Below are 13,700 nucleotides of genomic sequence, written 5' to 3' on the forward strand. Positions count from 1 at the left end.
GTTAATAATTCCACGTATTCCATATCCATGCTTGTGATTGTTAAGAAAATTATCCCCTTTAATTACAAAAAAAAAGCTTTTGTTTTGGAGAAAGGGGGAAGAGGTCAGCTTATACCAATAAAGAAATTAATTTGGGAAAAAATCACGAAACCTACATGTGTTTTTCAGCTGTCGTTGGGGGGCAACACATTGTAAAATTGACGACCTATCCATTTGCCTTCCAAATATTATTTTATATTTATTTCGCTTGTTGGTTATACCTTATTCCTGGGAAGAGGTTAAACATATTTACACTTTGGGGCGAATCCCTCTTCCAAATCGTTTTGGGAACCTCACTCCATCCTCTCAGAAGATTGAATTTCTATAGGAGATCTGATGATTTATAAGAACTTTTTAAAATGGCTTAACTATACAACTTATGGATATTGTCAACTATAAATTCAAAGGTTACAACAGGTGAAAAATCTTAATTTACTAATTAACTAGTTGGTTTACCATTAATCTCTACTTTAATGTCAGTCCAAGAAACTTTTTAGATGAAAGTGACATAATTATAAAAAGTAATTTTTACCTAAATCTATCATTTTCTAAGCTACAAAGTATCTTCTCTTACCAAATGCAATCATTGCTCTAGATATTGAAAGGATGCAATAAAATTGATATAATATCTTTCTTTGTAACTTTTGTCTATTAAAAATGTTTACTTAAGTTTTACTATTTTCTAAGATAAAAATATTTGTAATTTTTTACAAAATGTAATTATTTGTTATAATAGTAGTTTGCTCTAGATTTAAGGAGGATGCAACAAAAATGATGTAATTTTTTTATTTGTTAACATTTTTGTTATTTTTGTCTGCTATTTATTACCTAAGTTTTACTATTTTCTAAAATAAATATTTGTTAATTCTTTACAAAATGCAATCTTTTGTTTTAATTTTTGCTCTAGTTTTAAGGAGGATGCAATAAGATTTTATAATTTTCTTTGTACAACATTTGTTGTTGTAATTTTGTGTTTTAAAAATTATGACATTTTACTTTTAGTAATTTTACTTTTACTTCAAAGGTGTTCTATTTCAGGCTAGAATAAAACTTGAAAATGAATACATATATTTTTATTAGGGATGTAAAACAAAAAATCAGGATGATTGAGTTTAAATCTAATAAATGAATATAATGCTTTGATTTTTAATCACAGAACTATAGACAACTGTAAATTAAAAATTGGAGTAAAACTATTTTGGGTTGAACTTTACATAGGTGAACTTGACGTTTTTCTATATTTCATTTCAGTTTAACTTACCAGTCAGGGAAGTGAGGTTTTTTACAATTTACTGTTATTGCCAAAAAGAAATTAAAAAGTATGAACTAGAAACATTTGCATCCCTACGAATTCCTCTATTTCTTGATGTAAAACAATTTTACAATTTTTGCATTTATATCATTAAAAGTTTTGCATCAAAAGATATTAAAAAATGTCTAGAACAATAAATTATTTAGTAATTATCATTGTTATAAATTTGATAACAATGTTGTAGATATTGGGTCATATTGCAGATTTTATCAAAACCTTATATTTTCATAATGTTAGATATTTTAAAATATTGTAACAAATGTTTTATAATATAAAGAATTATGATTAATGCTTTTAGTATTTTCTTTAATAAAATCAAATGGATTAAGAAATAACACCTGAAACTAATAACACTGAAAGGTAAAAGAAAAGCATCTTATCTTAATACAACAGTTTTTATGATAATAGCAGCTTAGGGAAACATTGTTTAATTTGTAATTTAGGATATATTTATTCATGTAAAAAATCTCAAAAACAGATTATTGTAAATTTGTATCATATTAATTATCCCTTATGCATGCAGAACATTATGGAAATTAAATTAGCGTTATTACTTTGAAAATTAGTGTTATTTTTTTTGTAAATTAGTGTTATTACTTTGAAAACTAATAGCTATGAAATCTATTTAGGTAATTATAGGTATTTATTTATGGGGCCTAATTAGAGAATAATTAAAAAATTGCCTAAAATTATGCCTAATTATTAAAGCTCTTGTGCTATTAATTTAAGTATTGAAAAAAGAAAACTTTAAATTTTTCATTGGTTTTAATATGTATAGATCCTGTTCAATATACTAAGAAATATTTTCATATATTTGTGTAGAATTGCAGATTACTGTTATGTGTTAAAATTATCCTAATTTTATTAATCAAATCTTAATTTTTAATATTAATAGTGTACTTAGATTTAAAGCTACCAAACATTAACATTAAAGTATATGAAATCACCCACAAATCCACCCTCTCCTAATCTAAGAAAAATTTAAATATCATTTTAGACAATTTTTTTTTACAAAAAATAGATACCATTGAAAATATCATTATGCAAATGTCCATTCATAAACCTGACTAAATTGCAAATCATCACAATTTATATGATCAGCATGAGCAACAATTTTCAGTGACGTAAAGTAGGATAACAAAAATACTTGGAATATATATAAAGTAATGTTTACTAAATTTCCTTGCAGTTGAATCACAGTCAGCAATATGATATTGATGAGAGTACTCAGAGTAATTTTGTTTTTAGTTTGCATGCTTATGTTTTGCTACCAAACTTCAAAAGCAATAAACTCTTATTTGAACCCACCTTTGGTTATTGTTACCACTGAGACTGAATTAACAGATAATTTAAACCCTTCGGTATATATCTGTCCATTAAACCAGTACAACAGGTCAAAGCTTTCAGACTATGGCTATGATGAAGAGTTTTCAATAGTAGCAGGAAGTTTAACAAATAGCATAGTACATTCATGGGGAGCTCACACAAATCTGACCTTTGAATCACTTATCAGAAGGGTAATTGATGTGTCTAATGAAGAAATGAAAATGTATTATGATGCAAATCCTGTGCTGTTTCCTAAATTTGGATTCTGTTATCAAAATACAAATTTAAGCTTTGGAACAATGCATTTACTTCCTATTAAATATGATTTTAGAATTCTTGTTACTGATCCTAGAACAAAGACTTTCTTTAATGTAGACATGTCTTCACAGGCTGGAGATATTATCAGGGTAACTAAGTTTCCTAAATCTACTATGTATTCTTTCTATGGTGAAATTGAAATTCTAGAAGCAGCAAAAACTTCTATATGTGAATCAGACCAACACTATTCCTTTGAAAAATGTGTTGATGATTACATATATACTGATTGTATTGCCAAGCTTATATGTGTACCTCCAATTTTCTCAGCATTAAGCCAATGTTCTATTGTTCAAGAAATAGACAACTTTACAAGAGATTACCTTGATTACAATTATTTTGCTGATTATTTTAGTCTTGGAAAACAATGGCAGAGCGCCTCTGTGCTTAACCATGTAGATTTATATTTTTTAAGAGAGATTATATGTATTTTCTTTCTACACTTTATTGTATTACTAGCGGCTACGCCCCTAGAAGCCTCTAGGGGCACTTAAGGTAGGAGGGGGTAAAAGTCAACCTAATCCCATTTTAAATTTGAGTTTCAAAATAGTAAAAAAAAATATTTTTTGGGGGGGAGGGGGGTGATGACACCCTCCTCAAAATAGTTTAAAACCTTCCCAGGACCTATAAGAAGCTTCACCTCAAAGGATAAAAATATTGGTTCAGCGGTTATCAAGATCCTTCAGGACAGACAAAAAACGCTTACTACTTTATATAATAGGATGTTTTATTTAATCCTAAATTAAATTATACTTGTGTAAAATATTAGTTTGTATAAATCATGTATATAAAGGATAATTTGATCTATTAGATAAATGCATGATGTAATCATTGTATTTGAAAAATCTAAATGTGATAAAAGTATTTTGTAATTTGTATTGTCAAATGGATAGTTTAGAAGGTTATACTAAAGTGAAAATATTGTCCTAATTACTTTAGCTAAATTAAAACAAAGGGTTCTAAATAAGCCTCACTCCAAGCCTTATGAAATCAGTTTTAATTTGAAAGTACATGAAAATACCTGGATGGTTCTAGCTTTGCTGTCACACTGTGACCAACATATGTCTTATTGCTCCATTAAAAAGTTACTTAGTATTTTACACAAAGAAAATGAGACAGAACCAATGATTTAAATTCAAAAGAAAAAAAGAAAAGATTTTAGGAAATCTTATTTGTATTGAAAAGGATACAAGAAAAATTCTATAGATCAATACAAATAAACATTAAACACATATAAAATCATGATAGTGATTATTAGATTCTTTTTTCTAAACTGAATTGTAGTGGCGTAGACCATCTACAAAAAAGCAAACTGTGAAAATGGCAAAAATTATAGGTAGTCCAACTTTGTTAAACTTAATGCTTATAATCTTGATTCTCATGGAGTGTTTGCTTGACTTTTGCATCACATGAACAATTGTGTGTACAGCTATGACTATAAAAGGGTAGATAAAGGTGACAATCATCCAGATATCAATTCTTTTAACATAATTAGTTTGTGGTAGAGAATTAAAAGTATCGATGAAGAGAGAAGCAAGAGTCATAAGAACAGTAGCATTGATTCCAATTATACCCTCAAACATATCATGGCCAACAAAATAATTAGTCAGTTGGTTGATTAACACTAAATGATACTTTTGTTCTATGTTTAATACTACAATATAAATTATTATACATTTATCCCTAAGAAATAATCAGTAGCATAAAATTAACTAATCAAAACCTTTAGTGAAAAATATCCTTAACATAAGGGGGATGAATCCACACCCTAAAAATTAAATAACACCTCTCTTGTTTTCTGCATTACACCCAACAAAAAATCACAAACCCCTTTATTTGTGTTAAAGGATTTATCAATATTTTCAGATGTGCTTCATGCACACCTTAGCAAAACTCTGTGTATGCAACTGATTTTGAGTAAGGATTAAAAGTTGAAAATATGCTGAATTGAGCTTTTGGAATAGAACATTCCTAAAGTTATTGTAGGTAGGATAGTGTTCAGCAAGATTGGATTCAAATTTCTTTTCATTTTTAACCGTATGCTGTAGAGAGTTACACCCTAAAAATGATTATGAATTTTGATTTGTTTTAAAAATTTAATGATACATCATTTTGTCAAACAAAATTGGTTGCTTTTTAGTTATATAAGTCATAATCAAAACAAATTGACTAAAGAACTAATTTCTGTATGATGTGAGAATGATCAAATGACATGTAATTTTTTCATACATATTAAGATTAGATTTTTTCAAGAATAAAGTTTACACAACATATAATCTAAAAATAAACCTTAAATCGATCTTCCACAATTCCTTTAAACTTTATGTCAAAAGTTGAATAAGATGCAACTTGATTATCAACAGTAATATTTATTTTCATATTATCATTTCCATTTGCCAAGTAGAATTCCAAAGAACAGACCTAAATAAATAAAACATGAACATTGTGAGGAACTGTAATTTTATATTTAAATGAAAATGTACCTGGGTGTCAAAAGGGTAATGCTGCCAGTTAAATTCACAGAAAAGTTGTTGTGTATAATCATTTATCTTAGAGAGAATTACATCTTTGCCAGCATAAATAAAATCAGTAATCAAGTTTTCCATTTCAGTATCATATGACACATTTGGTGACTTAAGCCAAGCTACAAAAACACCTTGTCCTTCTTGTGATAGATATTTGGTGTGAATTGTATTTTCAGTGTTCTTCAAGACATAATCAGGTACCCAGAATTGTGACCATTCATTATACGGAATATAATTTCTAAACAACAAACATTTGAAATTTCTTTTTTTAATTTTAAAATTTATACATACCTTCCTTTTGGTTGTAGATTTTTAAACTTCAATCTTGTGTCAGACCAATTAGAAGTTGTTTCAAATTTTAATTTGAAATTAGTATTGTATGCATCTAGTTGAGTCAGTACTTTAAGCACGAATCTATAAAGTTTATACATTTTTGAGATATTAAACTATTGAATTTGATTCTAATCTGAATTTCTAAATTAATTGAACATAGCTTACCCTATATTCAAATCAAATCTTTCTGAGCTATCTATTGTAGGGAGGCGAGGACTGTAACTTTCAAACTTTATTGTAAAGTTACAGTCTTTCTCATCAAGATTATCTGAATATATGTATTTAAATTTATCTTTTAAATTATTGCAATGCAAATGGGTTTTTACCTGAACAATCAATTTGCTCATTGCATCTTTTGTACATAGAAATACAAGATCCATCACTACATCCAAATTCAGATTTGTTACAAGCATCAAACACAACAACAACATCTGTACCATCACATTTGGTCCATGATTTGTGTCCCAATGGAAATCCTATTTCGTCTCTTTGCATCAGTACATATCCATCCTTAGAAATAAGCCTCCAAGTGTTTCCTTGATGATTCTCAATACTAGATCCATCAAAACTGTAGAATACAAATTTTAATTTATCGTTCAACTCCATCACTAATTTCATATCATCATATTGGTTAAAAATATCATTGATATTTGGAATATTGAAATCCAGTTGGTTGTTTATTTCACATGTAATATATTTTTGGCTTGCACAAGGATGATCAACTATTTCCAGATTGTCCTGTCCTCCAAACACTGCACAGTTTTCCAGGTTTTCGCCATTTGGTTCACCCCATTTCCAGAAAAGACTTGTACTGTTTATATTTAATCCAGATGGTGAAAGATATATGCCTTCTGTTAGCTCATCAGAATATCCAGCCCAAACTTGATCACTTTGTTTTATATTTGACAGTCCTGTTCTAATGTGTGTTTCTTCAACTGATGTGGTATATGCATAAATAGATGACTTCAGTTGCCTAATGTATTTCAAATATGATATATTTAACAAAGTATCTTGGAAAATATAAATTAAAACTAATAATTCCTACCTGCAAGAAGTATTTCCTTCTGTGTAGCCATTGGGTTTTGGTAGAATAGTAATTCCTAGAGTTTCAGGTTGACAGAAATAAGATTGATCTACAATTTTGGGCTTTATATTAAAGAAAGTGGGATCGTAACTTTGTTGCCAAGAGAATATATTTCCTTCAGTACCAGTAGTGTAGCAAAGAGTCCAATTTCTCATTTCATCATCTAAAATAATTTTAGTGCAAAATGTCTTTGATAAAATTAAAAGAATTTAGGAAATGTACCTGTAAAAGCATAATCCCAAAGTTGAATATCTGAAACTTTGCCTCCATTTAAAATGTTGGCATCTATCCCAAACTTTGAGTCCAAGTTGAATGCCGTCATATTTTTCAGGAAATCTGTACTCTTTTTAAACTTTATCTCTCCATTTCTATCACATTATTTAAAGTTTTATATAAAAAAAATAAAATTATATACAGTAAAATAATTATTTTATCCATCTATTAATTTAAATAAACCTGACTATTGTTCCAGTAAAAGTGTCAAAATCTAAAAAAGATAATGATCAATGATAGAATGCTAAATATTTGAAATTATTTGATATAGCTAACAAATTCTTACCTACAGAAATACACAAACTATGCCATTGGAAAGGTGCCATAACAGTCCTCAAAAGCAGATACTATAAAAATTATATTTTTTTCTAACTTTATTTTAGAAATTTAATTTTTGTCTGATAACAGAAATTATAAATGTGCAAAGAAAACATTTTCTCGTATTCATTCGAATCCGGTGGATAGGAACCGGTTCTCATCCATATGAAAAAACTATGTCTAGCATCATATTATAACCAGCTTTCTACGAATATAAAAATGTACAACCATAAGATGAAAACCAGTTTTTTAGCCTGTGCCTTAGGCACCTCCCGGCTAAAAAATCTGGTTTTAATCTTATAATTGTACATTCTATATCCACGGAAAGCGGTTTATAATACGATGAAAGAAATAACTATTCTTGTATTCTTTCCAAACCAATTAATATCTTGTGGATCAGAACCCTGCCTTTGACATCTCAAGGCCAAAAAACTGGTTTCAATCTTATAATTGTTCTTATACCTGAACAGAATGAACCTGAACAACAAAGTATTCAAAATCATCTCCAATTGGTTCCATTTTTAACAAAGATTTTGGTGGATTCTCCGATTTGTTTTCTTTTATACTGTTAAAACATGTGTTAATAAAATTTGGCAGCAAAAAGATTACAAAATGATTTTAGCCTTTATGTTTTTACTAAAAGGATACTTTCATCCCACTCTCCCAAGTAACATATTTTTTTAAAAATAAGTTCCAAAATTCTTTACCTGATTATAGAAGGCAGATACAGTTCTTGATAGTACCTTATTATTATTACGTGATAATACATATAAAATGTAAGGAATATTTACTACCAAAATAAGAGATAATCAAATCTTGAAAATAAATTTTAGACTTGCCTGAAACAAAATGTGAAGCTTGTGATTGAAGCAGATATGTTTAGATCTATCATGTTAATTTCTGTAGACTCTGAAAATAGTACATGAAATCAATCAGAAAAGATATATTTATATTCTCTTTCTGTGTATTAAAAATGATAAGATACCTTTTTTTATGGGGCCAATGTTATTTGTTGAAATGTCTGTACCACATTCTAGTGTAAAAGTCATATTATAATAATGATTTTCATACACTTGATTCTAAAATATACCTTTGATTGCAGGCTCCTTCCTTGCCATATAAGCTATCATGACATCCTGCCCACTAGTTTGTGATACCATCAAAGAAAATATAATGAGCCCATGACTCAAAAACATCAATAGAGACTTCCTCATTGCTGAGCTGGTTGGTTATAACTAGTGATCAAATTATTTCTCTTTTTATTGTTTAATTTAAGAGACACTCCTTAAATGTGTAACTTGTTGAAGCTCAATTACTAAAGGTAATTTATGCTTTTGTGAATTATATAAAAAAGCATTATTTAGAATAAGCCTCGAGATTTTGTTGTTTTTCTAACCAGAAAATTCAAAAGTAATTTTCAATATATATTTTAGGAAATAAAATAAATGAGTATGCAAATTCTTTTTTTAGTTTTACTAACATAAATAATTGAGTCAAAGTGCCAAAGTGTCCTTTATTATATTGAATATTTATTGATATTTTCCAATTATTACAAGATATGAATAGAGTTTTAAAGTAATACCTGTGTATTTAAGTAATTTTGAACAAATTTATTACAGTAAATATTATAACTGAAAAAAAAGAATACATGTAAAAGTTATTTTCTTATCTTTATATCCCATTTTTTTAAATTTAAACACTTTAAATAAAGAAAAACTATAAAAATGTTAACATCTTTTCATACATACATAATATACTATTGACTAGGATGTATAATTTTATTGAATTTATCTATGCAAAAAAAAAAACATACCTATTGATCATAAATATCCATAATTCAATTCATTTTCCAAAAATTTTGGAATATGCAGTCTTTTTAAAATTATGTAAATTTATATGTTTTATAAATAGTGAAAAGAACCTTTAAAACCTTATTATGGCCATTATAACAAATTATCCAAGTAAATTGGAAAATTAGAATTATTAAATTGATAATACATTTACAATGAAATGGGTATTGTATATAAGCATAAAATATATTAAATTAAAACTACAAATAAAATTTTTAAATAATTAGTGATTACAAATACACATACTATAATAATACATATAATACACATTATACAAAGGAACTAATTACACATAAAAGCCATATACCAAATATTTAACAACAACAAAAAGGACACATAGTAAAAAACTTAGAAATTGTAACTTTAATGATCACAAATACAAATTAAATACTTTGATAAATAAATACACTTTTAGCCATATACTAAGCTTAAACAAAAATAATATTTTTTTTAGTAAACTTATAACATTGAAATGAAGAATGAAACTTATTCTTTTTGTGTAGATTTTTCAATTTTCATTACTAAGTACTTTTGTAAAGATGTCTTCATCATTCTGAAAGCAAAACATAGTTAGCTCATTATTCTGAATGCAACAACTTATTTTCAGAAAAACTCAACCTGAAGTAATTAGCAACTGGATTGAGAATGTAAGTACAGTCAGGGGCAAACACTGCAAAGATAATAAATCCTTGTCCTATCCAGAGGGTACACTCAATTGTAATCAAAACCTAAAACGTAAATGAAAATATGACATTAAAAAATTCTTAAAGTGTGATATTCTAAAGTAAAAACCTGGTAAATGCCTGGTACTGTTTTTTCAACTAAGTGGGAAGCTCTAAATAGAATTAGATTTCAAGAAATTCATTAAAGCTTTGTTAAATATACTTTTTTTTCCAGAATATACCCAAAATAGTTATTTAAATATTACCTGAAAATGTTCAGCATCAAATTGGAAAATGTAGACCTGAGAAAAAGGTAATTTATTTTATCCAATTTGTTTATTATTGTAATAATTTATTGTAAGTCTAAATAATTACCCACAGTAGATCATTACAAGTAGAAAATGACGGAAAATTTGTGGAGAATATTTTTCTAAAAAAGAAACAAAAGAATTTTCATTGAATTAAAAATATTTTTTTTTATCATTTAGGTAACCTTCTTGTCCCAAAGATTCTGTACTGTTGCTTGTATAATTCAGCCTTAAAATAAGCACTTATTTAAGTGTTAAAATATAATTGTATTGTATTCTTTTTAAAAATAAGATAAATTATTTATTTTCAATAATGTTAAAGACTAACCTACTACTTTTGTACAAGAAAATAATCATTATCAGTAAGCAAATAACATCAATAACCATATCAATTATATCTTGGCTGAAATCACAACAAAAAATAAGATGAAATAAAATTGGTTACAAAATGTTCTGTGAAATTGTAAAAATTGATTTTTGTTATTGTCCTCTTAGGATTTTTTTCAATTTTGAAAATTTTTGTTCTGTTGGAGGGGGAAGGAGGGGTTATCCAAATTTAAGATTGAAAAAAAAATTTCTGAGAGGATAACGCCTGATTTAAAAAAATTTTCATGTAAACAAAACATACCTTTTACCAAAACTATTTGCTGAATGCCCTTCTATAGTGCATAAAATATTGATAGTTGCTGTTATAAGAGCTCCAATCACAGGACTAATCAAGACGAATAATACCTACAAATTTCAAATTAAAAATATTACCAATGACTCATTATAGACAGAAATAGTATTGTTAATTACCTTACCATATCTTAAGGGCGAAATTCTCCTTCGAATCTTAAGTGATCATCTAGTGAATCCAGAGCATTATCAACTTGTAATAGGATGTTATACTCTAACACTAAAAGATGTTAGATTTAGTAACATCAAACAGACAACCAACCCTTTTATTGCAAAACCTTTGTCTCAGAAGTCCTAAACGTGCATAATATTAAGCTGCGCCTGTTATGGGCCAAGGCATTATCCTTACTCTAACTATTTATGTCACACACCTAACATGGCAGTAGAATGAACCGTTTTTAATGTCTTTAGTTATGACGCAGTGTCAGGACAAGATTCAAATCTTTCACCTACCTAACAATGAATGGATGTGCTACATGTTGAGCCATAGTCATGGGTTTAATTAAAGAGATCAGGAATTAGATTTTTCAGAATTCATTTTTACTTGCCTTTCCTTGTTTTTTAAGTAATTTTTGTACAATAATTTCTTAAAAGCTCCAAGAAGTTAGAAAAAAATTTGATTAAAATGCCATGCTCAATTCCACACGAAGTTAACATTAAAGTCTGAGCAACAATTAAACTATAAGAAAAAAAGCCATTTCTTCCCTTGCAGATAAAAACTAAAAAATCAATACTTAGGAAATAATTTTGTAATAAACCTCTAATAATATTTGTCTTCGAACTTTCTTTAAAATGTAATGAAAAAGTTTGGTTCATTTTATAAAATCATTAACCGAATTTCGGTATGTTTGAGCTGGTATAAAGACAATAGAAAAATTGTTTAAATCTATAGAAAGAATGATATTTAAGATTTAAATTGTTCAAAAAGTAAAAATTTATTATATTTGCTATATACTTCAGCAAAAAATTCAATCATTTTATTAAAGTTTTTCCATAAAAATAAACATTATTTTTTTATTCCAAAATGAATAGTTATTGCAATTCGTCACACACACACACACACACACACACACACACACGCACACACACACTATCGTAGTATAACACTAACACACACACACACACTTAACGCCCCACCTGCACACCCATTGCTACATAATTAACCAGGGAACTAGAGGCATAAGACAAGGGCCGTTAAATTAATGGATATTCACAATGAAAATATACACAAAATTCTATGAAAGTCCCCAAAGTTAATTAGCCAACTAACAAAATGTCATTAACTTTGGGAACTAATGTAATAAAAAGCCAAATATCCATTTCCTCCCTGCATACAATCACATACTGAAGGGTGAGTTTTAAATGAAAAGATTTAACAATTTTAAAAAGTTGTAAGCTTTTTTTATCTGTATAGAAGGATCTCGCTAACCGCTGAAACGATATGGTTCACTTTTACAGTGAAGCTTCTTATAGTTTTTGGGAAAGGTTTTAGGCTATTTTATTTTTATTAAAAAAGTCGTTTGTTGGTTTTAAGCTATTTTTCTGCCCTTTTATATCCCTTTGAATATCCTTAGATACTAGAGACGCAGTTGCTTGTGGATTAAATAGAAATTAGAAAATATAAATTTAGATTAGAATGACTTTTTATAGATTTGAATGGTTTAATCTTTTTACACTTTAAATAATATTTAATTAACAACTAACCTAGAGGTAGAAATAGCAAAGTGAAAGAAGAGAAACAGAGAGAGAGAGAGAGAGAGAGGGAGGGAGAGAGGGAGAGAGAGAGAGAGAGGAGAGAGAGAGAGAGGGAGGGAGAGAGGAGAGAGAGAGAGAGAGAGAGAGAGAGAGAGAGAGAGAGAGAGAGAGAGAGAGAGAGAGAGAGAGAGAGAGAGAGAGAGAGAGAGAGAGAGAGAGAGAGAGAGAGAGAGAGAGAGAGAGAGGAGAGAGAGAGAGAGAGAGAGAGGTAACGCAAAAAGCCGGGCCAGTAAATAACATGTCAAGTTTTGATCTGTTACTTTTTTTTATTTTTTGCATTTTTATCATTAAAATGACTGTCTTGTGTGTTACTTTTAAATGACATTTAAAAAAAAAACATAAGGTTTTAACTATTTTGAATGCAATTATCTATAAATCACTACAATTATTCGTATTTAATGCATTTATTATTCAGTTTTCTTAAAAATGGTGTTCATGGTAGTGTAAAGTTCAGAAAATTTAAAAATCCTTTTTCATTTAATTGCAATATTTTAAAAAAAAATTATCTTCAATTGTCAGTTATCTACCTATATATATAACGTTATTTGCAAATTCACAGCCACTTTAATGTAAAAGCTTAAATCTATAATTTAAAACTAATGGAAACTTGTTACCATACCTTGAACTTTTTCAGAATATCTGTTTTATTAGTCAATATAAGGTATATGATTAAAGATAAGACAGGAGCACAGAGTTTGCCTGAGTAAATTCCATGGTGATTTATAATTTTCTAAACAAATATTATGAAAAAAAATAGGTGTATATAACAACTTAGATCTTTATAAAATCTTCATTGATTTACTTACTGCAAAAAGCTGCATAATAGATCCTTCATCATTAATTGTCTTTGTTCCAATAATTCCACCAATGCTACTTTCAAGAGAAATAATGAGTAAAATTAGAGTCACTATATGTGGCATTC

At 28.0% G+C, this 13,700-nt stretch overlaps 1 protein-coding gene and 3 long non-coding RNA genes across 4 annotated transcripts in view; all 4 read right to left on the reverse strand.

Annotated features, from left to right (window-relative positions):
- Window positions 1-13,700, reverse strand: part of LOC145325860 (uncharacterized) — a 270,432-nt gene that overhangs the window by 9,900 nt on the left and 246,832 nt on the right. The gene's annotated exons all lie outside the window — the stretch shown is intronic.
- On the reverse strand, window positions 4,960-5,755 carry LOC145325368 (uncharacterized). The gene is made up of 3 exons (XR_013881455.1): window positions 5,476-5,755; window positions 5,282-5,413; window positions 4,960-5,051 (listed from the first exon to the last, which is right to left on the reverse strand). It is a non-coding gene; the product is annotated as an uncharacterized LOC145325368 (long non-coding RNA).
- LOC145325490 (uncharacterized) lies at window positions 5,799-7,377 on the reverse strand. Its single transcript, XM_080168472.1, has 5 exons — window positions 7,157-7,377; window positions 6,896-7,097; window positions 6,177-6,823; window positions 6,016-6,118; window positions 5,799-5,931 (listed from the first exon to the last, which is right to left on the reverse strand). Exons 1-5 carry the CDS (start codon window positions 7,254-7,256, stop codon window positions 5,799-5,801), a joined length of 1,185 nt encoding a protein of 394 aa, XP_080024598.1. The 5' UTR covers window positions 7,257-7,377.
- On the reverse strand, window positions 8,364-8,759 carry LOC145325369 (uncharacterized). Its single transcript, XR_013881456.1, has 3 exons — window positions 8,616-8,759; window positions 8,511-8,558; window positions 8,364-8,434 (listed from the first exon to the last, which is right to left on the reverse strand). It is a non-coding gene; the product is annotated as an uncharacterized LOC145325369 (long non-coding RNA).

This window comes from Acartia tonsa, chromosome 8, assembly GCF_053477335.1.
Source record: "Acartia tonsa isolate MP-2025a chromosome 8, ASM5347733v1, whole genome shotgun sequence".
NCBI lineage: Eukaryota > Metazoa > Arthropoda > Copepoda > Calanoida > Acartiidae > Acartia > Acartia tonsa.